At 39.5% G+C, this 21803-nt stretch overlaps 2 protein-coding genes across 2 annotated transcripts; one reads left to right on the top strand and one right to left on the bottom strand.

Moving 5' to 3' along the window:
- Positions 1 to 927: 927 nt before the first annotated feature.
- Positions 928 to 3879, bottom strand: LOC102499934 (cilia- and flagella-associated protein 251-like). The gene is made up of 3 exons (XM_006171947.1): positions 3183 to 3879; positions 1882 to 1976; positions 928 to 1064 (listed from the first exon to the last, which is right to left on the bottom strand). Exons 1-2 carry the CDS (start codon positions 3613 to 3615, stop codon positions 1930 to 1932), a joined length of 480 nt encoding a protein of 159 aa, XP_006172009.1. The 5' UTR covers positions 3616 to 3879; the 3' UTR covers positions 928 to 1064; positions 1882 to 1929.
- A 10848-nt stretch (positions 3880 to 14727) lies between these two features.
- Positions 14728 to 21416, top strand: SERPINA7 (serpin family A member 7). Its single transcript, XM_006171948.2, has 5 exons — positions 14728 to 14786; positions 16196 to 16843; positions 17889 to 18162; positions 18886 to 19033; positions 19609 to 21416. Exons 1-5 carry the CDS (start codon positions 14735 to 14737, stop codon positions 19810 to 19812), a joined length of 1326 nt encoding a protein of 441 aa, XP_006172010.1. The 5' UTR covers positions 14728 to 14734; the 3' UTR covers positions 19813 to 21416.
- Positions 21417 to 21803: the final 387 nt, after the last annotated feature.

Genomic DNA, 21803 nt, shown 5'->3' on the forward strand with positions numbered 1-21803 from the left:
CCATCCCCCAAGGGGGGGTGATTTCTCGCTTTCTGTCTCTCTCTGTCTGTCTGGCGAGCACACGCGCCCTATAGCAAAAACCTCTCCAAAAATAAAAAGAATTTCTGATTCTGTAGGTTTAGGGTAGGACTGGAATTAGAGATTTGCATTTCTAGTAAGTTCCCAGAAAATGCTGATGTTGCTTCTCCATAGCATCCCAGTAGCACCATCTGATTGCCACACAAGCTTTAACATCTTGTGTTTTCTTTCAGTTCATTGCAGTAGAGGGCTAGACCGCCATCTCTCTCTTTACATAAGTTATTTATAACTTAATATCATAATTAATTGGAGGTCTGCAAAAAAGAAACTTAAAGCAAGGTTGCTATGATTTCATGTTTTGAAATTTGGTTCCTGGTGCAATGGCATTGGGAGATGATGACGCCCTTAAGGTGAGGCCTAGTAAGTAGTGTTTGGATAATGGAGACATAACCCTCATGAATGGATTACTGTTGTCTCTTTAGATGGAATGAATTCTAGCTCTTATGAGAGGGGCCTAGTTCTTGGGAGAGTAGGTTGTTATAAAAAGAAGATGACCACCCTCGATTTCTCTCTTTGTATGACCCCACCATTCTCTCTGTTTCTGTTGGCTATGTTGTGATGTAGGTCTCATACCATTGGATTTTCCAACCACCAAAATCAAAAGCTAAATAAACCTCTATTCTTTAAAATTCAGCCTCACATATATCTGTTAGCCCTGAAATAGTGGGCTAAGGCAATGGTTAAAAGTGATCCCTTTCAGTGAAGGCAAGGTAGGCCAAAACTAAAAAGAAAAGACACAATGATAGATCTGAGTCAGTGTTATTTATCTAATAACTCTGCAACTTATTCATTTCAAAAGCTTTTATTTTTTTATCTGACATGTTGCCACGTAGATCTTTAAAACATGGAAGAAAGGATCAGTGATTCATTTGTGGGGTGGTGAAATTTGGAACAATAAAATTCTTACATGCTACTAAAGAATGAAAAAAAATCTCAAATTAATAACAAATTTATTGTTTCTTTCTTCCTATCTTTCTGTTTTCAAGCTGTAAGATAAAATGAGACAATTAACAATTGTACACCAGTAACATGCACCAATGACTTTTTAAATAGAAACTATCAGCCTATCCTATGTATGTCTGTTGTCTCAATAGGAAAAACCAATACACTTTCCTATTGTAACCTAGACCCCTGGGTACAGTGTGCTTGTGAATAATCTCTTTTCAATTCTCCAGTCACATAACCTCATCTCCCACTTTTCAAACACTTGCTTTATTTTGTTTTGAGAGATTCTTCTGAGATTTAAATGCATCTTTCCATATAAAAAGCCTATGCTGTTTCCATAAACCACACTCTCTTAACCTCCCTGTCCCTGACCCACAGGTTCTATACTTGTTAAAAAAAAAAAAAAAAAAAAGATATGAAAGGCTAGGTGAGATGTAAGTTAACTTAGTTATCAATTTAATGAGAAAAAATAATATTACTGTAACTAGTTTTTTTTTAACTGTCACATGAAAATACCAAAATTTACAACAGAATGAATTCATAAGTTCTTAACTTATTAACATCTCTGGGAGCAATCACATTCTCAAAGGTATTGTCTCCTAAGTTAGTACAAGAGACCACATTTTTATAGGTAAATGACAAATCCCTAGCTAATATATGTCCCAGTTACATTAGCCACGTCTTCTAACAATGTTTTAAAGAAATATTAGTCTCAAGTAACAAGTCTGGTAAATTTTCTAACAGTAGAAGTTTTATCTACAGCTCAAAGAATGTGTGCATGTAAATGAAGAACATTTAAGAACATGCTGCACTCTATACTACTTGGTTTCTAAAGTTTGCTTTCTATTGGGTACTGACCTTTTTTAGATCCCTCTTCTGGCTTCTTTCTCTTCATCCTCCTGAACCCTAGCGACTGGTCTCAAAATCGGAAATTTCATACTTGTAATCAGTCGCTGAATTAGTAAAGAATAATAAAGACATTAGGAACAGAAATTCTCAGAAAAAAATCCTAATTTAATGATAGCCACTATTAAGCTCTCATAATAGAAATAGGTTTTTTAAAAATAGAGTATCTGGACATTTTCCTAGTGCTTCTGTGGCCCTCACATTTCTGCTGACAGTTTTCTTGATGCTCTTTTTTCCTCTTTCTGATAGATCACACATCCTGAGCTGCTGATTATTTCTGGCCCTTGGGAGAATAAGTGATCAGAATGGTTTGGGTCCTATTGCATTTGGTACATTTTCATCAGAACTTCACTGAAAAACACTAATTTGATGTAAAGGTGAATTTTATGGCGAAGCTCATCAGTTCCTTTATCCCTGAAAATTTCACATTTACTTCTTTCAAGTGCTCTAATACCAGTTCATTTTCTTAGAGTACTCTACCAATATTTTTTATATTGTTAAAAGCTGTCGACCAAAAGCAAGGTATGGCATCTGTTTGTCCTTTGTTTTCAGGCTCTCCATTTCCTCCCAAGCCCCTTCTCTAACACCTACATCCTACTGCCAGTCACCTTCTGTGAGCATATACATTGTCTAGGCCACCTTGGACCTCTTATCAAATAGAGATTGGTAGAAGACGGTATACTTTTTCTCAAGACTAAAAAGATCTATAGAACTGGATTTCTGCTTGGGGACATTAAGACCAGCAATTTTTTTGAGAACTTATTTCTTAATCACCTGAAGCAAGCATTGAATATGACCTGCAACTGAGCCAACTGAGCCAACAGAGGACACAAGGGCCCGAGGACTTCACTTCTATTTACTGGCCTCGGTGCTCTTGGATGCACAGGCCCCAGCCTCCAAGAACTTGGGGGCTTTAGCTGGCATCTCAGCAAGCACCTCACTCTCTATAACTTTGGTCTCTGCTGTCAAATCCTCTGCCTACTGGGATACAGGCTCCTCTGGACCCCACAGCAAGGTTCCCTCTGACAGGTACTAGCTCTCCCAGACCTGAGCTCCAGTTCTCAGGTCCTCCCACTCCTAGGGCCCAGGGCTCTCTCTGGGGTCCTCATGTTCCCCAGAGTAGCACCTGACCACCACACAGCCTTCAATGGGCCGGACCAGGATATGGTCATTATACTATATATGGTGAACAATGGAATGGGCCAGATCTCAGAACAGGGACCAAAACATTATTACAGGTGACTCGTGTGTACCTGGGTCTTCTGGGACTTCTGTGATTTCCTGGTCTACTTCTTGTTTATAGTCTTCTTCCTCATTATAGTCACGGCCCCACTCTTCTTGGTAGAACTCCTCTTCTTTTTCCTTCTCCTCCTTTTCCTTGTTCACCTCATCTTCTGCCTCCTTTTGCTCCTCCTTATCTTCTGCCTCCTTTTGCTCTTCCTCTTCTTCTAGTAGCACATATGAGTCCTCCTCCACCATCGGCCAAGGTGCTTCCTGCCAACTCTCTAACTCCCAAAGGGCTTGCATAACCGCTTGGGAAGCCACATAAGCAGCAATCCCATGGATGCCATCAGACCCTTCGGCAGATTCCACAGGGAGTACGTTGGGTACAGGAGCCTGTTCTGCCGTATCATTAGATTTGTCTTCTTCAACTGACGCCACCTTTTGCTCCTCTCTGGCAGACATAACTCGAGTGACTCAGCTGAGATCAGACTGCAGGGACAATAGAAGGGAAGATGGCAGCTGTTCAGGTGTCTGCCTCAGAGAGGAGAGACGCCCTTAACAGTGGGGTCTGCCAGAAAATAGTGGGGTGACACGAGATAACAGTTTTGAGTCAGTACCTGCGGTGGGTCTATGGCAGAAAAGGTAGAAGAGCTTCCCAAGGAGGAACCTATGAAGGCTACAACTGAAATGGCAGTTGAAAAACGGACAAAGATCCCGAAGGGCTAGTGATGGTATTGGAATCTGGAGGGTGCAACAAAGGGCCCCTCTCTTTCCTCGAGAGCTCTAAGCTCATTTGCTGAAAAGTGATGATTGACATGTGCTGCGTCCAATGATCGACCTAGGTCTGTGCATTCTAAACTGTCTCAGAATCCTCTTCCTTTTGAAGCCTTACAGTGGTGGTGCCTGGCAACCCTTTCAGGCCCTCACAAGTGCTGTCCCTTTAATTCCACAATCATCAGCAAAACGGTAACTTTCTAATATGGCTGCACATCTGGCACAGGCAACTGTTCGTTTCCTGAATTCTGCCTTAGATGGCTCATGCGAGTAGGGACAGAGTCATTAAACACTTGTGTAGCTGAGCTCTCAGCAGTGGTAAAGGAAGAGAGACAGTCAAAATTTAGACGTTTTAACGTTATTAAAGCTACTTAGTAAAGATGTCAAGTTGGAATGGACACTGTCAGAACAGACAGTTGATGTTGAAGAAACGTTAAAAACAGGAGCTAGAAAGCGTTTAATGTTCCATGACAAGTCACATCACGCCTCTAAAGAATGAATACAGATAGAAGACCCATGTTAAAAGCAACTATGACAGACATTAAAAGGGTAGGCTTCCTAGTATGACCTGAGTAAACCTCACAGGTAAAGAATTTTTTAAATTAAGGAGAAATCAAACACCTTTAATATTTTTACTGAAAGGAAAATCTTTTGTAAATCTAAAAAGCATTTAGAGAAAAGAATACATAACAAGTGAATGGAGAAAGATCGCATTTCAGAAAACTAATCCCCTTTATCACTCAAAACAAACTTAGGTCCTCTTAATTTCGCCTAACAAGTCCTACCTCAAGAGAAAGCATAGTATTATCATAAATCATTGATTTCAACATTAAATAGAATGTAGGAAGAGTAATTAACTAGACATAAGAGAAAGCCAGTGGCCCTCAGTAGACCAGACCAGCTTATGGCCACCTTATCTCCTGCATCTCTGATCAAAAATACTGCCAAAGACTGAGCAACAAATGCCACATTCTCTGGAATTAGGGGCTCAAAGTCTGGTTGAGAGAACAGGCTGAATGTGAAATGGACACATGGCTTGCATGTGGTCATGGCTATCTCTAATATACTGACTGTAAGAACTATGTAACTGAAAGAATCAGGAAGGGTCATGGTGTGTAAGCTATTCTTGAGAAGGGAGGGAGAACTTCAGATGAATTCAAAAGACTGTAGACCCATGAATGGAGAGTACATTTTCTACTTTGCCACTCTTAAAATGGACTCGTCTCAGAATGTCCTTGACTCTGTGCTATAGATTGCATATTTTTGTCCTAAATTCATGTTGAAACTGAATCTCCAATGCTACGATATTAAAAGGTATGGCCTTTAGAAGGTGATTAGGCCACAAGGTCTTTGTCCTCATCAATGGATTCATGCCTTATCAAAGGGTTTGAGTAGCTGAGTTCACCCTTCCTGTCCCTTCTTCCACATGAAGACATAGCATTTGTCTCCTCTGGAGGATGTAGCAACAGAGCACAATTGGGGAAGTATAGAGAAGCCTCACCACACACCAAAACTGCCAGCTCTGTGATCTTACATTTTCTACTTTTTGAACTGTGAAAATACAGTTCTGTTATTTGGAAGTCACCAAGTTTATGTTATTTTGTTTGTGGCAGTCTAAATGATCTAAATGTTCCCTTTATTCATCTTTGGCTGATTTTCTTTTGACATCCTATAAGTGGAATACTCTTATACAAAAGGAACTACAATTAAAGCAGCTTATGAAAATAGAGAAGGAACTGAAGAATAAGAATGTGAAAAAATAATGTAGACACAGATATCTCGTTATCAATGTGAAGAAGTATTAAGCTGTGCAACTGGTCAAGTGGTCATAACTAGTGTTTTTATCTGCCTTCTTTCACTAACCCATTCCATATTCCCTTTGCCCTAAACAAGTTCCTTAGCTAGTTGAAGTTCCTTTCCTGGTGGACAGGCCCAAATCTTCATTTCTGGAGAGTCTAAACCATTATCTGTGATGGTTGTATGGGTTGCGTAGTTCTTCATTGACTTTAATCACAAGACATAGTGGTACTAAGAGGCAATCCTGCAGAACACCTGAATTACCCACTTCCATTTGGTATGGCAATGGAATTTTCTCTTGATTGTCAGGATCAAACACCTTAAGCAATACTTTAACCTCAGAATTTTCCTACTGATAACAATGGCAGTTAATAGTCTAAAGGGGTCAGTTGGCAATCACAAGTACAAATAAATGGAACTTTTTTTGCATCCTGCACTAGAACCATTCCTCCATTTAAACTAAGGCCTCCAGACAAGGATGACTGGGTCCCATGGACTAGAAACAAGAATTTTCTATTGTAGCAATAGAGGAATAATAAGAGGATTCACACCCACGTTCCCTGCTTGATTTCCTGTAACCTGTGGATCCAACTTATTGATAAAATAGCCCCATATTTTGCACACTGATTTAGAGCACATATGACATCGCAGAGAATATGCCCCAGCCTTAGAAGATGTCATCACTTAATGGCTCTGTAACTCAGTCATCAAAGCCATTCTACTCTCATTAAGCCAGCTGTTTGAGAATAATAGGAAGATGGTAAGGCCAGTGAATGTCATGAGTATCAGCTCATTGTGACACTTTGGTATGAAATTAGTTGCTTGTCCAGAGGAAACTGTGTAGACTATCTCAGTGATGAATGAGGCAATTTGTAAATCCTTGGATGGAAGTTTTGGCAAAGCATTACAGGCAAGGAAGGCAAAGCCATATTTAAAGTCATTGCAGATTTTTGTGAGAAACCAGCAATTACCCCCTCCATGATTGAAACAGTCGAATGCAACAATGCTAAAAACAGGTAGCTTGCTAGTCCTTCTGAGGATTGGTGCTATTTAGAACCTCTGTGTTGGGTTCTGCTGAAGCTAAAGCCAGAACAGTCTTGATGAGTGGAGGTCCAAGTTTCTTTTTATTATTTTATTTTATTTTATTTTATTTTATTAGAAGTTTTTGCTATAGGGCACATGCGCTTGCCAGAAAGAGAGAGAGACAGAGAAACAGAAAGTGAAAAATCACCCCCCAGGGGGGATGGCCACTCCGCAATCCCTTCTCCTCCATTCTCCTCTCGGGATCTTGGACACACACGCATACACGCTTGGTGTGAGTTTAAGCCACTGGGTCTGGGACTCAAACCATGGTCGACTATGTGGGAATCCAGCGACATAGCCATTACGCTAACTGCTGGTCCCTGGATGTCCAAGTTTCTGAGTTTATGCATAAACTTCAGTCTGACTGGCATAATAAATTTCTTCACCAATACAACAAGTCATAGTAGGAGTTTCAGGGAGTTTGCCATCCACAGAATCTACCTAGTTATTAAACTTCTACTCTGCTGAGGTTGTTCTTTGGTGAGCATTTATGTGGGATGCAAATAACTTCACACTCTGCCCTTTTGCCAAAGTCTACACACAGACCTCTTTTCCACCCTCTTTATCACCTATATTACAATTATGTCCTTTTCAAGGAACATCTAGTGAAACTGCTAGCTGGTGTCCATGAATCAGGGTAGATTCATGCCTTGTTCTCCATGTTTCCTTCTATAAAATATAAACAGAGTTCTCATGTTAAATTTGTAAAATGTAATATTCTTCTATAGATATCTTTTTTGTTAAGATTAGCCAATCAGTTGGGACCAGCAGTTAGCACCTTAACCACCATATCACCTGCTGATTCTTTTTTTTTTTTTAAGAATTATGCTATTATCCTCACCTCACGTGACTTGTAGAGACCAGTTATGTTGCTGAACTCCCATGTAGTCGACCATGATTCAAGTCCTAGACCCGGTGGCTTAAAACTCTCGCCCTGCACGTGTTTGTGCATGCCCAAGATCCCTAGAGGAGAATGGAGGGGGTGGCGTGGCCATCCCCCTGGGGGGTTATTTCCGGCTTTCTGTCTCTCTATCTCTCTCTGTCTCTCTGGCGAGCACACGTGCCCTGTAGCAAAAAACTCTCCAAAAAAAAAGAATTATTTTTTAACTTTATTTATTTATTTATTTATTTTAATTTGACAAGAAAGGAACAGAGTGAGAGAGAAAGGGAGAAAGAGAGAGAAAGAGAGAATGAGAAAGCAAACCGCCAGTTCTGGGACTTGAACCACTGTCAGCCATGTGGGAATCCAGCACCCTTACCACCACACCACCTGCCTACCCCGAGGTAAAGAAGAGTACCTTTTTCAATACTACCATCCCAGGAACTAGTGCTTTCAGGTAATAAGAGAAATGAAGATTGTTGGCTGATAGTTCAGATTCCAGCCCCCAGTCTTGAGTGGTAGAGCACCCCCTGTATCCTCTCTGTTTCTCTCTGCCTCACTTTGTCTTTTCGCTTTTTTGTGTTTTCTTTTTTAAAAAATTTTTAAGGTAAAGTATTCCCTTGGCTTTCAGATCTCCCTTTATCTTGCTAAGAACCCCCTTTCTCCTTTCCCCGTTTAGGTGAGGCAAGGGGCAGGCCTTCAGAAAAAGATTCCCGCATGGCAGCCGAGAACTAGTGTGAGTGTACCGCATGGTTTTCATTTTTTGCTTTTTAAAAAATAAATTTTTAAAAATGTTTTTTCCTCTTTCTCTTTTTTTTTTCTCTTTCTCTGTTTTCTTTTCCTTTTTCTTTTATCTCATCACTTTACTACTTGGTCTCCATGCACTGAGTGTCTAGACAGATCTAAGGGAACCATAGCCAAATATCTAAATGCTACTACGGACAACATATTCTTCAATACCCACTGAATCTCCTGCACAAAGTGATAAAAATGGAATGGCAAAGAGATTGCAGATTACCTTCTCCTGCATACCCTTGAACACTCAAATTGAAGTTCTAGAAATTAGGAAGAAACATATAACCTATCAGATGACTAGAAATTACCACAAAGGCACAAGAAATATAAGAAACCAAGATAATGCATCCCCTCTAAAGGAAAAAAAAAATCCTCTTCATCTACAGACAGCACAATGGAATTGTGGAAATGTCTGATAAAAAATTTAGAATATTCAGAAACAGTAGTTGGCATAATGGCTATGTTTCTGGACTCCCATGTAGTTGACCATGATTTGAGTCCTGGCCTAGGTGGCTTAAACTCACGCTGGGCACATATGCATGTGTGTCCAAGATCCTGAGAGGAGATTAGAGGAGAAGGGATTGCGGTGTGGCTATCCCCCCAGGGGATGATTTCTCACTTTCTGTCTCTCTGTCTCTCTCTGTCTTTCTGGCAATCGTATGTGCCCTATACCAAAAACTTCTCAAAAAAAAGAGAATAAAAAAAATTTATAATATTCATAGTGACAAATCTAACAGAGATGCAAGAGAACAGAGACAATGAACTCCAGAAGAGGCAGGAGAATAGAGCCGAGGAGTTTCAGGAGGTGAGAAAGTTCTTGCATGATCTGCTATAGGGCGCATGCGCTCGCCAGGCAGACAGAGAGAGACAGAGAGATAGAAAGCGAGAAATCACCCCCCAGGGGGGATGGTCACGCCGCAATCCCTTCTCCTCCATTTTCCTCTTGGGATCTTGGGCACGTACGCACACGCTGCTGGCATGAGTTTTAAGCCACCGGGTCTGAGATGCGAACTGCGGTCGACTACGTGGGAGTCCAGCGACATAGCCATTATGCTAACTGCTGGTCCCTTTGCATGATCTGAAAGGAAATATGCATCATAAAAAAAAATCAAATGGAACTGTTAGAGATGAAGTCTGTAATACAGGAAATCAAAACCTCTTTTGAAAGTATTAAAAGCAAGGATCAGCAGTTAGCATAATGGTTATGTCGCTGGATTCCCATTGTAGTTGATGGTGGTTCGAGTCCTGGACCCAGTAGCTTAAATTCACACTGGGTACCTGTGCATGCGTGCCCAAGATCCTGAGAAGAGAATGGAAGAGAAGGGATTGTGGTGTGGCCATCCCTCTTGGAGGGTGATTTCTCGCTTTCTGTCTCTCTGTCTTTCTGGATAGCGCATCCATCATATAGCAAAAACCTCTCCAAAAACAAACAAACAAAGCAGACCAGACCATACAGAACATAAAAAATCTCATATGTAGAAAACAGAAAAATCTACCACAAAGACTGAGAAAATAGTCCCAAAAATGAGAATAATATACGTGAAGTACTAGATACCATGAAATGTCCAAACATGCGGACAATTGGTATGCTAGAAGGTGAAGAGACTAATAAGGGCATTGACAGTCTATTCCATGAAATCCTGGAAGAAAACTTTCCAAACCTAGAGAGGCATTCAAATATCCAGACCCAAGAAATACAAGAGACCTCAAACAGAATCAACTGAAGATCTTCTCCAAGACACATTATAGCCAGATTGACCAAAACCTCAGACAAAGACAAAATAATCAGACTGACAAGAGAGAAACAAATCCTACAAAGGATATCCCATCAGGATAACAGCAGACCTCTCATCAAAAGCAATGTGAGCAAGGAAATATATTCAAAATAGAGCATTCTTACATGAACTAAACCTGAAAAAATTTATCGACACCAGACCAATTCTCCAAGAAGCTCTGAAAGGAGTAATGTATCAGGAAAACTAAAGTCAGACACACAGGAATAAGAGTTAAAAAAACATTGGAGGAAAGGGCCAGCTTAATGGTAGGGGCAAGTCTGGAGTTGAATATTATCTTCTAGAATTTAAATGGAAAGCTTGGACCACAGCAGAAGTTAGGTTAAGTACATGTGACTGAGCTGGTGAAATAGAATTTTATGACATTTTTTTGAGAGTTGTTTTTTTTTTTTTTTGTTGTTGTTATAGGGTGCGTGTACTTGCCAGAAAGACACAGAGAGACAGAGAGACAGAAAGCGAGAAATCACACCCCAGGGGATATGGTCACGACACAATCCCTTCTCCTCCATTCTCTTCTCAGGATCTTGGGCACGCACACACACATGCCCAGCATGAGTTTAAGACACTGAATCTGGGACTCAAACTGCAGTCAACTACATGGGAGTTCAGTAACATAGCCATTATACCAACTGCTGGTCCCCTAATTTTATGACTTTTGACTAAAACAATACTGATCTTTTTCTATGCTTTCTTCTTCAGAGATAAGAAATTTTGTCTTCTCTCGAATTGTTGACAGATCCATGTACCTACTATTTGGACAGAATCCTAACCTGTTTCCTGACTTTAAGTCTTAAGAAAAGTTCTCTTAACATTTTTTTAAATTTTGATTTATTAAATCTAAAACTCCCTTTCTTGAAATTAAAAATATATATTAAAAAATACCTATTTAAGGACCGCAATAAACTATATAGCCTCCACTAGGTGCTATTTTATAGTATATTCACTCTAGTCACAGTTTCATGCCTAAAGTCAAACATTTGTTCAGATATTTATATATCAGCTGAACTTGCTATTGAAAGTAGCTAGATCAGTTAAGATATTTTGTTAACCAATAAAATTTTGGGGTAAAACAAAAAGGAATGGAAAGCACCTGCAGATACCAGAGATAGTATGGGAGGAGGGTGGGAAATGACAGAGGGTGAGAAATGGGGGGGATATATATACATATATGGAACAAGAAATGGAAAATGTTTTGTTGATAACATGTATGACTAAGCCACTATACAATGTATTCTGGATGGGAAACTGCCTTTTGTATGCTGTGATGAGGTTCAGGGGATGAATGTAAAATAAATCATAAAAAATGCAAAAAAATGTAATAGGACATTGTAAAAAAAATACTACCATCCAATATCCATTATTTTCTCTAGACCTACAAGCAAGGTAAGATTCCATCATTTCATCTTATATGGGGATCAAATATCAAGTCAAAACAAATAGAAATTTATTTACATACTAAAAGAACTAGTTCTTTTACACACTAAAAGAACTAGTTATAAATATTTATAAAATAAAATAATAAGGAATTTTTGTGGAAAGATATTATGATGGTTTTCCTCCAAAGGAGACATACAATTTTAGATCTGATTATATTTATTGATATAGTAACAGTTACTAAAGATTCTGTATCTGATGTGCTAGCTCTAGCAGCTTTATGCAAGACCAAATTATTGTGCTAAATACGTTTACGGGAAGGTCTTACAGCGTATCAGTCAATTTCATCTTAAGGAGGATGTATTTGCATAAAGCAGAACTGAACAGCAGTAAGGGATGGGGATGGAACCTAAGGTTCATGGAGACTTGAGGTGAGAGAAGAGAATCAAGATATTAGATGAAAGGGAAGACAAAACAATTGCTGAATCCTCAGTCCTCACTATATGTCTGTCACTACAATAGGAGCTTCTGAACACCACGTCTAAATTTTATTTTATATACCCAATAGCCACATTATGTGGGAATTATCATGACCATAATAGAGGAGAAGAAACTGAGATTGCCAAATTTTAATTAACTTGCCCCAAATTACACAAGTATTACATAGCAGAGAAATGACAGGAATGTACATCTACTGTCCCTGACTGTAGAGAAGATAATGGGGGAGCCTTCAAGTAAAAGGGTGCCTTTCTTATGTCAGAGACAAGCCCTGCAGTTACTACCTGCTAGCAAAGCTAGACTGAATCAGATGCAATAGAAAACAGCCTGTGCTATTATCTGACTATACCACCAGAGGGCCCAGGTGTGGGTTTACTTTACAGAGAGTTTTTCTCTGATACTTCTTTAGGGGTTTGATGTATCTGAAAGCAGGTATGTTATCAGGATTGAGCATGGTCTGGCCTGGTGGTGGAACACATGTACCCAGTGACCTCATATGTGAGGTATGATCCTGCATATTCAATTTGGGCAGTAGGTGCCAGACAGTTAAAAGATCCCTTAGGTTCAGGACTGATATTTACCATTCATCTCTGAAACTCTACTGCTGAGTATGGTGCTTTCCTCATAGTAGGAACTTAGGCTTTGGTTGGTTGAGAAGAAACAAAGAGACACAGAATCACCTCTGTCCAGACTTCGCCTCATCAAAATTCACCAGCAGCTTCCCAATATCCTCAGGGTAAAGTCTGCCCTATTTATATTAGCTTCCAAGTCCACCCAAAGAACATATTGAGGCTCCGCATCCCACTACACCTCACACATTTAATATGCATCTTAACATATTACTGAAGCAGGCAGTATCTGGAATTAGATGCTTATTGTATCCTGCACATGGCCAGTTAGAATTTGCTGTTATTCTGACTAGTACTACTGCTACTACTACTTTCAATACCATTATTAATAGTACTCCTAGAGCTAGAAATTGGCAGAGGTAAGGTTGAACTCAGGTCTCCTTACTGAATCCAGTGCATTTTGCTCCTATTGCTTCTTCTTTTCTTCTTCTTCTTCTTCATTTTTTTTTTTTGTAGGTTTTGCTATATGGTGAGTGAAATCGCTAGAGAAAGACGAAGAAAGAGAGTGTAAAAAATTACCCCACATGAGGAATGGTCATGCAACAATCCCTTCTCCTCCACTCTCCTCCTGGGATTTTGGGGCACACACACACACACACACACACACATGCCTAGCATGATTTTCAATTCTTCAGATCTGGAACTCGGACTGTAGCTGGCCACATGTGAGTCCAGTGCCTTAAAACTTCAGTGCCACCTGCTGGTCTCCCTGCTGATTCTTTATACATAGTACACAGTGAACACTGGATAATGAATTTATTTACTTTTTTGGAGAGTTTTTTGCTATAGGGTGTGTGCTGTGATTGCTGGAAGGACAGAGAGAGACAGAGAGACAGAAAGCATCTCCCGAGGGGATGGCCATGCCACAATCCCTTCTCCTACAATCTCCTCTCAGGATCTTGGGCACACATACACACACGCCCGGTGTGAGTTTAAGCCACTGGGTCCGGGACTCGCATCACGGTCTACTACATGGGAGTCCAGCGAAATAACCATTATGCCATCTGCTAGTCCTATGGATAGTGGATTTTTAATTCCACTCTCCTTGGATCCTTCTACATCCTCATTTGGAATCTTGCAACCAGGAATTTTAGTCACCAGAAGAGAGGACTGATTTTGTCCCTGAACAGATGTATACAAAGTTTTCTCAAAAAGTTCATGGAAACTACATATTATGAAAAAACTACACATGGGTTTCAATTTATTTTTAAAAAAGAGATTTCTTGTTATAGGGTACATGTGCTCACCAAAGAAACACAAAGCAAAAAATCAAAGCCCTGGTGGGAAGGAGGATGGCCATACTGCAGTCTCTTCTCTGCTCTCCTCCTGGTACTCTGGGCATGCATGCATGTGCACCCAGTGTTAGTTTCAAGCTGCTGTGGTTGGCAACATGGGAATCCAGTACCTTAACCACTATGCCACCTGCTAGCCCTAGATTTAAATTTTTTAAATACCAAAATAAACTCATATTTTCATTTCATTTTTTTTCTGTGAACTTTTTTGAAGTTCTGTCATATTTATGCAACATCAGAAGTTTAGGGCTGGAAGTTATGTTTGACATAATTTTCTCTGCCAATCCACAAATGATTTTAATAGCAACTATTAGACAGGCTCACCCAGGTGCCTGTGTGCACCTTTTCCTCAAAAGATTGCCAATCCTAGTACTGCTGCCTCTTGCTACTTTTACTCATGATCCTCATTCTGTCTGCTGAAAAGATATCTTTCCTAGCATGAACCTCAACCCTGCCAACTCCGACAATCCTCTTTCTCTTTTGTTTTAGATGAAAGATCCACCAGCCAAAGAAATCACCCAAAGTTCAAACGTTATCGTTTTTTGCTTTGTTCCTCTTGGCCTTGGTTTTGTGCATCAGCTTTGAAAATATCATCCCACGGTTAATTCTGGGGTTAATTTGTAACTAAAAGTGATCTAGTTTTGCAATACAGGGCAAGTTATAAAGATGGAAAAGTATTGCTTTCTGAGAGATGCAAACTGCTTCTTGGGCTTATGCTGTAAGTACTTTTGTTTTTTCTCTTTGAGAATTTTGAACATCTCTGTCAGCAAAGTTGGAGTTCCAAATAACTGTGAGTTCCAAATTCCTAGCTTTAGAGACCACGGTCTAAATGTGGTCATCTGATAATTGAACTTCTATCAGTCTAATGACTTTTAAAGAAAGGAGACTCTGGTGACAATATGGAGATTAGATAGAATGATAGAAGAAATGAGGTTGGGATAGAGAACATAGATGTCTGTGTGACCGGCCAAGAGCTGACATAGTGGTTCAGGCTATGAACTGAGGCAGTGACAGTAGGAGTGGAGAGAATGGAGAAGTTTTGAGTGGTATTTAGGAGGTAGTATTCATAGGGCATTGTGACTGTTAGATGTAGGGAATGAGAATGAAGTCCTTTGCATGACTTCCAGGTTTCTGGAATAGTGTTCTCCATATTCAATGATATGATAGACTGAGATGTAAAATGAAAATGAAGGAACAGACTTGAGAGGAAGGAAGATGACACAATCACCTTTGGAAACTTTGAGATTTTCACATTGAGACTGAAGTATGTGTGGACCATCCTGGTAGATAAATATAATAGGCAGATGAATAAATGGCTAGGAACTCAGGAGAGCTATTTGGACTAGAGAGACAGAGTTTTGTGAGGTAGCAGTAGAGTGGTTAAGATGAAATCACTCAGGACGAAGAGGGAGGGCTGATGAAGGCGTTCTTACTCTATTTTTTTTTTATTCTTCTAGGCTTAGAGAAGATTATACCATGTATTTCTGACTTTTCTGCTAGTAATTAAAAAGTAACACGCATGAGGGTAAAAATAATAGTGTTAAGATGTTTAGAAACTTAGAAACAACCTTAGATGACACCTATGGTGAAAGAAATCTAAAACAGAAATTATGCTTCCATTTTACTTTTATTTCAATTACAAATTATTTTCACTTCATCTTTTAGTCAAGTAATGTATAGGTATTCTTTCATATCATAGATATTATCTTTAAAAATGACAAATTAAGAAAAAAAACCATAATCCCTAATTCTAATCTACATGAAATAATGTAAGCAGAGGGAGTGATAGTCTTCCCTAAGCATTTATCCTTTCCAGAGAAGTTCAAATAAATAGTTATATAATATCCATAAATTTCATTTACTCACAATGTTTTCATATGGAGCTATTACATCTAAATGAGAGTGTATGCATTATTTCTGTGGACCTGACAAACCACTTCTACTCTCTGTCCACATCACATGTGTCATCAGTTAGTCAGGGGAGAGAAGCCTAGCCCCTGGTGTGTATACCATCAAATATTTGCTATTATTTTATTAATCAAGGTGAGTGGTTATTATGTGTCTACTTTAGAGAGTATTTCTTATAGCTAAGCTCCCCTAATGCTTCTCTCACCTCATCTCTTATAGATTATCTTCCTTCCAAAATGCCACAGTTTCTCTATCTGGCTCTCTTGACACTTGGGCTTCATGCTACAATTTATTGTGCATCACTTAACAGTTCTGAAGGCAAAGTAACCACCTGCCATTTGCCCCAACAAAATGCCACTCTTTATAAGATGTCGTCTATCAATGCTGACTTTGCATTCAACTTGTACCGGAGGTTCACTGTTGAGGCTCCAAATCGGAATATCTTTTTCTCCCCTGTGAGCATTTCTGCATCTTTGGCCATGCTTTCCTTTGGGACCTGCCCCAGCACCCAAACTCAGATTCTGGAGGTCTTGGGGTTCAACCTCACAGACACTCCAATGTCAGAGATCCAGCAGGGCTTCCAGCACCTAATTTGTTCACTGAACCTTCCAAAAAAAGAACTGGAATTGCAGATGGGAAATGCTCTCTTCATTGGGAAGCAACTGAAACCACTGGCAAAATTCTCGAATGATGTCAAGACTCTCTATGAGACTGAAGTCTTTTCTACTGACTTCTCCAATATTTCTGTAGCCCAGGAAGAGATCAACAGTCATGTGGCGAAGCAAACCAAAGGAAAAGTTGTGGGTCTAATCCAGGACCTCAAACCAAATACCATCATGGTCCTTGTGAGCTACATTCATTTTAAAGGTAAGGCTCCAACGTGTGAATTTCAAGTCTAGTGTTCAGATATTTTGGTGAAGCTCTTGGGGGAGTTCATTGTCTCTTATTACTGGCATCAGTAGATGTCCCTCATACCACAGTGATCTACTCCACTGGACATAGCTGTGCATAGTATTGGATCAATCAGAAAGGACATACAACTTTGTGAATGAGCCCAGGAAATTTCTAGGGAAAGCACACATTCAGAGAGGTGGGTGACAATGGTATGAACATCCTGTTTATATTTTGCTAAAGCATCATGGATTCCAAAAAATTTGGTGAGGTGAGACCATCCTGTATTTGGCAGGTAGATAGATGTGTATTTACCTTACTGTGACTCTGACTTGATGTACACATTTTGGCATATTACATAAATATTTTCATCATATATTTTGCACTTACTATGTACCAATCTCTGTGCTACATGTGTGGTTTACACACATTGTCTTATTCAATCCTCACAAGTGCCTAGGTTGACGCAGTTAATGAGTTTCAGAGCTGGTATTCCTAGCCAGGTCAGTCTGACTCTAAAGCTAGTGCTTATAACAGCAAGACTCATATGACTCTTTTCTGAAGGTCTGTGCCCAAATGATTTCTCCTGGTTCCACAGCACTTGTCAGCCATGTTTGTTGGAGGATTGAACAATTGTTGGCCACACATTTATAGATGGCTAAACTGGCTGAACAGATCTGTTGTCTCATTTCACCCTGTGTGTTGGATGTCCTTGTGCCTTTTTACAGAAGAGGAAACTGTGACTCTGATGGGTTTAGTGTAAGTATAGTGGTTTTTAACACAGATTGTGGAGTTCAATATCCCTGGGTGTGACTCTTGGTTAAGCCACCTGCTAGGTGGGAGGCCATGTCAACTGATTTTCTTTCCCCGACCTTCAGCCACTCAATTGTAAAACTGGTTGACAGTAGGTACATACCTCTGTGGTGATCTTAATTACTAAAAGATATGATTAATGGAAAAACTCCCGTTGGCACTAATACTGGCTTAAAAACAAACTCCTCTCTTCTCTCTGTATTTTAAGCCCAGTGGGCAAATCCTTTTGATCCATCCAAGACAGAAGAAAGTTCCAGCTTCTTAGTGGACAAGACCACCATGGTACGAGTACCCAGGATGCATCAGATGGAACAATACTATTATCTGGTGGATATGGAACTGAATTGCACAGTCCTGCAAATGGACTACAGCGAGAGTTCCTTGGCACTCATTGTCCTTCCCAAGGAGGGACAGATGGAGTGGGTGGAAGCAGCCATGTCATCTAAAACACTAAAGAAGTGGAATCGCTTACTGCAGAAGGGGTAAACATCTTAAAGGATGTGAGGGGTGGAAGGTAGGCATAATGGTGCAGGTGAGATTGACTTCAGATGAAACCCAGAGGAAAGTGGATCACCCTGAACCACCTAATAGCTGTGTGATGATTATTAAATAAGCCAAGAGTATATTGTATCCCAGGCCCTTTACCATGCACTTCACACACTACATTTCATCTAAGTACATCAACAAACCTACAGTAGAAGTAATATCACTAGCATTTTTCAAATTGGAAAGCATGGCCTATAAATACAAAATGATTTTTCTGAAGTCAGCCTACAAGTAAATTGATGCCTTCCTAGAAACCAACTAAAAACTTGGAGGAGTGGTAGGATTTTGATGCCAAGAGGTGGGTAGGCAGTCATTCTGGGCTAGGAATAAAAGACAGAAAACCATAAAGTTCCTGTGTGCTACTCATTGGTCTTCATGCTACTAGGTCCCCACCCAATTTTGGCCAACATCTAAAAGTATTTCCTTTTGATTGTAAAGGACACATTTCCTAACTCACAAGAGTTACAGACAAACATTGGCTTAATCGGAGTATATTCCTTGCAGAATAACCTCTGTGGTTTTAATGCCATATGTTGATCTACATAGCAATGATTGTCAACACTCAGGGGAAGAGCAGAGTCCCATATAATAGAGAAAACTATGAGCAAAGTGTGGTGATCACCATGCTCACCATGCGTCACCCTCCTCTTTTTCCTTAGGTGGGTTGAATTGTTTGTTCCAAAATTTTCTATTTCTGCCACATATGATCTTGGAGCCATGCTTTTGAAGATGGGCATCCAGGATACCTTTGCTGAAAATGCTGCTTTTCCTGGACTCACAGAGGATAGTGGTCTGAAGCTTTCCAATGTAAGTTGGTAGATTAGATCTTGAATATTTGCACAGGAAGGCAAGTTAGAATCGATTAATTAAACTCTCTAATTTTACCAAAGAGAGCCTGATGTGGAGAAAAGCAGTATGTTTCCTCCTAGGCCAGAATCACTTCAGTGTCATTCCCATTACCCAAATAAGTCATTATAACAGTTCTTTTCATTCCATCATGCCCTAAAACAATTCTGATAAAAGAGTTTAATTGCCTGAAGAGACTTTTGTTAGACACAGTTCTTGAGGAGGTAGGGGTGTCTGAGAGGTGACTCCTGGAGGCAGAAGACTATGTAGAATAAGTTGGTTCCCTGAAAGCTAGCCCTAAAATCACCAGAGATTCATTAACTACACTTTGCCAAGTAGCATTCATATTTAAGCACCATCAACACAGGGGTGGCCCTTCCTTTCTTTTCCTTCCCTACATCCAAATCCTCCCAAAGATTGTTTCTATTTCTTCAGGGGACAAGCAATGTTTTTTCTCCCCCAACAGGTTGCCCTATCCTCCCAAAGATGGTTTCGATTTCTTCAGGGGACTAGCAATGTTTTTTCTCCCCCAACAGGTTGCCCACAAGAATGTGCTGCATATTGGTGAAAAGGGTACTGAAGCTGTAGCTGTCCCGGAAGTCAGATTCCTGGATCAGCCTGATGTAACTCCTTCTTATCCTATCATCCAACTTGATAGACCCTTCCTGCTGTTGATTTTGGAGAAAAATACTAGAAGCATTCTCTTTCTAGGGAAAGTTGTGGACCCAACACAAGTGTAGTTGGAAAAGAGGCCATTGGCTAATAACATGTGTGTATTACAAAAGGAAATAAATAAATTATGTAGCCTGATATAATTATTATGAGCTTTGACTTGCCTTCCCTTGTGCATGGGTAGAGATTGAACCCTGGAAGAACTTCACTGTCTTTGAAAGAGGCTAATCCTATGGCCAAAAATCATTCATATATTCAATGAGTGACATTTTATTATCCAAAGCATGGGAAGGCTCCATATTAGTGTTCCTTTTTGTCAGAGACCTCCCGTTCCCCACTCCCTGTCAATTAGTTAACTCCAAGAAAGTTGACTGGGCTGACAAATGCTCCCTCCCCTGCCTTTTGGAAAATAGTTATAATGTAGGCAAAGTCCTCAAATCTCAATATTCCAATAGTAAGATAAATGAACATAATATAATGCAAGTGCAGTGACTTATATGTAAAATTCTCAGTCTCCTTCCTTCCAGCCCATTAAAATAATTCTCTATCCAAAGTGCCATTGGGAAATTGGATAAAGGTGCTCCTACTACAGAACTGAATGGCAGACTAAGAGCGTACTTCCTAGGACTATATCTTTTCTGTCTTAATAAGCACAGGACAAGAAAAGGAAAAGAGAAATGAACTCTCATATACAAGCCTGCCTTCCTTCCCTGCATCCCAGAAGTTCCCGTCTTGCTAATTTATAAGCTGGAAATAGAGAAGGACAAGCATTTATTTACATTATATCTTACAGTCTCTCTTTTTCTGCATCTTAATTAGATTCATTTCCAAATATTGCACCCCTATTTCTCTCATTCAAGTAGGAGTCTCCAGGTCAGTTTGTCCTTTTGTTTATACTCTCACTGATGTTTGATGCTTTTGTATCCATAGATCCTTCGACAATTTCTTACTTTGTATGCTTGCCAACTCATCCTCACCCACCAAACTAGATTTTGCTTCAGACGATATGTATTCAAGATCCCAACACTAGAATTTGGCAAACATAAATGGCATAATAAGTATGATGATGATATGTCTGAAACTCTAGCCCTGAGGGTAAATGCTTCAATGACAGGAAAACAATAATGCATGTATAAATACAATTGCAGGTTTTGTGACTGACTCTGTGAAGTTGGTGCTTAACGTTTTTATATTTTGGAATTATAATGTAAAGATTATTTAATTTGCAGATGGCTTTAAAATTGAAGTAATAACCTGATATAGAAGGAGGCATAATTTAAAATATTTAGTAGATATGTTTCATCTGTATTGCCTTATTTCTAGATATGTAAAAAAGTTGGGATACAAACCTACTAATGGATAAAGTTAGCCCGAGAACTCCATTTTGCTGTGTGTTATATACCAAGTGACATTGTGTATTAATCCAATTTTGATTCTGCTAGTTTTTAGCAACAAAATTATGTTCATAATATTTTGTTAATCATTTATGAATTATAAGTAAATAAAATTATCTGAAAATCTCCAAAAAATAAATAAATACATTTGCAGATGTTGTACTTTTAGGTCTAAATAGATATGTATATTAAGAAAAGTTTGTGCATCCTAAATATTCTAATTTTTCTTTTTCATTGTATTTACCTGGATGGTGTGTACACTTGCTAAAGAAGAGACAGACAGACAGAGAGGGAGAGAGGAAAAAAATACCCAGTGGGGTGTGGTCATGTTGCAATTTCTTCTCCGTTTCTCTGTTTTGTTGAATATTGGGTATGCAAATACACATGTCCAGTATGTTTTTCAAGCCACTGGGGCTGGGACTTGAACCACATCATTGACCATGTGGGATCTGTCTCCCTTAAACATGAGACAACAGGATGTGTCTTTATTTTTTTTTCTTATTGGACACATTTGCATGAAAGTTTGCTTAGTCCTGGTTTTATGGTTAAGGAGAGGAATGATTTGTAATACAGAAATTCATGGCTAACATGGAGTTTAGTTTAGTTTAAATTATATTGAAATCTTAGCTCGTCTTCTTACATTGTGTTGTGATCTTAGGCAAGAT

Source organism: Tupaia chinensis, unplaced genomic scaffold (genome assembly GCF_000334495.1).
Source record: "Tupaia chinensis unplaced genomic scaffold, TupChi_1.0 Scaffold150128_1, whole genome shotgun sequence".
Lineage (NCBI taxonomy): Eukaryota > Metazoa > Chordata > Mammalia > Scandentia > Tupaiidae > Tupaia > Tupaia belangeri.

Bases quoted from the DNA above. Each gene is read 5' to 3' on its own strand.
- SERPINA7 (XM_006171948.2), top strand. From the start codon at position 14,735: ATGGAAAAGTATTGCTTTCTGAGAGATGCAAACTGCTTCTTGGGCTTA. The intron at 16,844-17,888 runs GTAAGGCTCCAA...CTGTATTTTAAG, and splicing joins GAGCTACATTCATTTTAAAG to CCCAGTGGGCAAATCCTTTT. The intron at 18,163-18,885 runs GTAAACATCTTA...CTTTTTCCTTAG, and splicing joins AATCGCTTACTGCAGAAGGG to GTGGGTTGAATTGTTTGTTC.
- LOC102499934 (XM_006171947.1), bottom strand. From the start codon at position 3,615: ATGTCTGCCAGAGAGGAGCAAAAGGTGGCGTCAGTTGAAGAAGACAAA. The intron at 1,977-3,182 runs GTACACACGAGT...TTACTAATTCAG, and splicing joins AGAAGTCCCAGAAGACCCAG to CGACTGATTACAAGTATGAA.